The sequence below is a fragment of the Sardina pilchardus genome, chromosome 16 (assembly GCF_963854185.1).
Source record: "Sardina pilchardus chromosome 16, fSarPil1.1, whole genome shotgun sequence".
Classification (NCBI taxonomy): domain Eukaryota; kingdom Metazoa; phylum Chordata; class Actinopteri; order Clupeiformes; family Clupeidae; genus Sardina; species Sardina pilchardus.
The window spans coordinates 9,801,442-9,804,008 of NC_085009.1; the positions used below are offsets into that span (position 1 = coordinate 9,801,442).

Here is a 2,567-nt window from a genome sequence, read left to right on the forward strand (position 1 = left end):
GCACTCTGTGTAATGTCATTTCTAAATTCTGTTCAACACACAATGACAATTCAATTTAAGTTTCCCATTTCAGAAGATGCAGGAAGTTAGAGTGTCCAGCACCAAAGCCATACTAAGGGTTGTACAGAGTACTGAAGTGCTCAGATAATCGAGTAGTGACATCAATGCTTGAGCTTTTACATTAAACTTGATATCATGTTAACCACGCAATACAAGACAATCGAGAGTGTTACTGTGTTTTTTTTAGACCCTGATTGATAATCAAGGGACATTTTTATTTCTTCATGCTTGTCTACTCAAAACAGACTACTGTATGTAAATACAGATTCAAATGCATTGTTTTAATGATCTTTGCACTGTTTACTGTACCATTTACTTCTTCCATACTTAAGTGTGAATTTTCCAGTCAAGTCAAAACAGCTTTTATGATAAGTTGGTCATATGAACAAAAAAGCAGTGATCATTCACTTTAAACAATTATAGACCATTATAAAGACCTACAAGACTCTGGGCAGCTGTCCTCCATGTAATCTTCAGTAAGGCCAGTTGTCTACTCAATCTATTCATCTTCTGCATTTGTCTACTCTGGATGGACTCCACTGTGAACGGCATCGCTCCATGGAGTTTGTCTGGTGTAGCCCTTTTCTACAAACCTGATGCTCAGAAAAAAGTGTTGGTAAGATTCTGATTTAGCTTCTGCTACGAATGAAACAGAATAAACTGAAAACAATGACACAGGCAATCAGTACCAATATTAGACATTAGATATCACCACTAGTGATGACTAATGGAATGCCTCTGGTCCAATCAAAATGAACAAATAGTTTGACGGGACCAAACTGTTGTGTAACATTTGTCAGTAAGTCGAAGATGTGCTTACTAATGTCAAATTGAAAGTACTGCTAGTGAGGCCTACCAGCGGTGAAGATGCCATCCCCGCCAAACCACACGATCTTGGTTCTTCTGACTACCTTCTTATGAACTGCATACAGTATCGTCTACATTCACACTAATAAACTGAGACATTATAACTTGTTACGTAAAAAGGCTCAATATAATTCCATATATCTTACAGAATGTAAAATGCATCACACATTTTCAACCTGGCCATGTAGTATGCCTTCAATGCTCATCAATCAGTTCTATATATATATATCGAAATCTTATGCATTAAAAGTGCAGCACTGGACTATGTTGTCCACCATATTTACCATGCTGTCTTATCTTTCTTTGGGCGAAGGCACCTGTAACTGGTATCGAAGAATATTTCCTGTCATAGCCTCTTAACTTAACGGGAATTCAGTATGTACACTTTATGTAATCTCAGGGTTCAGAGTAAATCCCAGGTGATATAACATTTTTGGTACAATAATGATCTACATTTTGGTCATCTCAGGGTAGCCTAATAATGTAATACCAAAGATGGTCACTAGGAGGTACACTCTCGTTCATTCAAAGTTGCACTGTTCAGAATTGGGAATGGAGGAAATTGAGGCAAGGGCACTTCTGATGAGCATCTGTTGAAATCAATCATATCATCATCCAAATCAACTCATCTCAATGACATCTCAACAAAATGAACTCATTTAGGAGTCATTTGACGAGGAGGTGAAGGCCACTGAGACGGTCATCCTTCAGAGAGAGACCACTGACCGAACAGAGGATGGAGTCAAGGAGCTGAAAGAAGAGAGTGGAGTGATTATTCAGAAGATGGCAGCATGTGATCTGACTGAGGTCTCTGCATCTGAGAACAGGTAGATTACCAAGCCATATTCATATCATCGCCAAATTAGTTTGTGTTTCAATGTCTCGCCTATGGTATTAAACTAGCCAATGTAATTTGTCTAGTTATTAAATTAGCGTCAGTTTTAGACTTGAGACTTTGCCCATCAATCTGAATTAGGGCCCTGGGTTGTGTGGGTTTGAAAAGCCATTACCTTTAATTTCCTAAAGGTTGACGTTTCTCTCTTTTCTACTCACTGCAGCACTCACTGGCTGAACAAGGCCTGGACCAGCTGCAAAAGAGGGGCCCTGCTCGGGGTTAGTTTTGGCCTGGGCACCGTGCTGCCCTTCTGCCTGTTGGGGGTCGCTATGACGTCTTGCTCCAACTTCACGTCGACTGATGCTCACCAAGACATCCTGCAGCACGGCGCATTTCTGCCGCCATTTTAACTTCTCCATGAGGCTGCAGAAAAACTTGTTGACACTGTGGTGTTTGCTATGTAGATGTACTACTGGATTTTTGCACAGCTTGTCCCAACAGGATGAAGGACATTTGCCATTACTGCTCATCATCCAAACATATTCTTGTATGTTTATACGTTTTTACCATATTGAAATAAACATCACTAAACATTTCTGTTGTCTAAACATTAAACGTTTTGAAAAGTTTGAAAAGTTTGAAAAAATGAAGATCCAACTTTATCTAATTATGAGTTAGATTAGTCACAATAAAGGTTTACTACACTGTTTTATTAATGAGTTATGTAAGATATCATTAACACAGAACAATAAATCAAATCCACAAACAAACAAACACAAATGTGACTCTGTTTAACCTGTTATAT

General features: G+C 38.7%; 1 protein-coding gene across 1 annotated transcript in view; it reads left to right on the top strand.

Annotated features, from left to right (window-relative positions):
- Positions 1-2,351, top strand: part of LOC134059509 (uncharacterized) — a 37,266-nt gene extending 34,915 nt beyond the window's left edge. Inside the window, exons 10-11 of the mRNA XM_062515944.1 lie at positions 1,591-1,754; positions 1,986-2,351. Of these exons, the coding sequence (XP_062371928.1) occupies positions 1,591-1,754; positions 1,986-2,172 (351 nt within the window). The 3' untranslated portion in view covers positions 2,173-2,351. The remainder of the gene's footprint in view (positions 1-1,590; positions 1,755-1,985) is intronic.
- Positions 2,352-2,567: the final 216 nt, after the last annotated feature.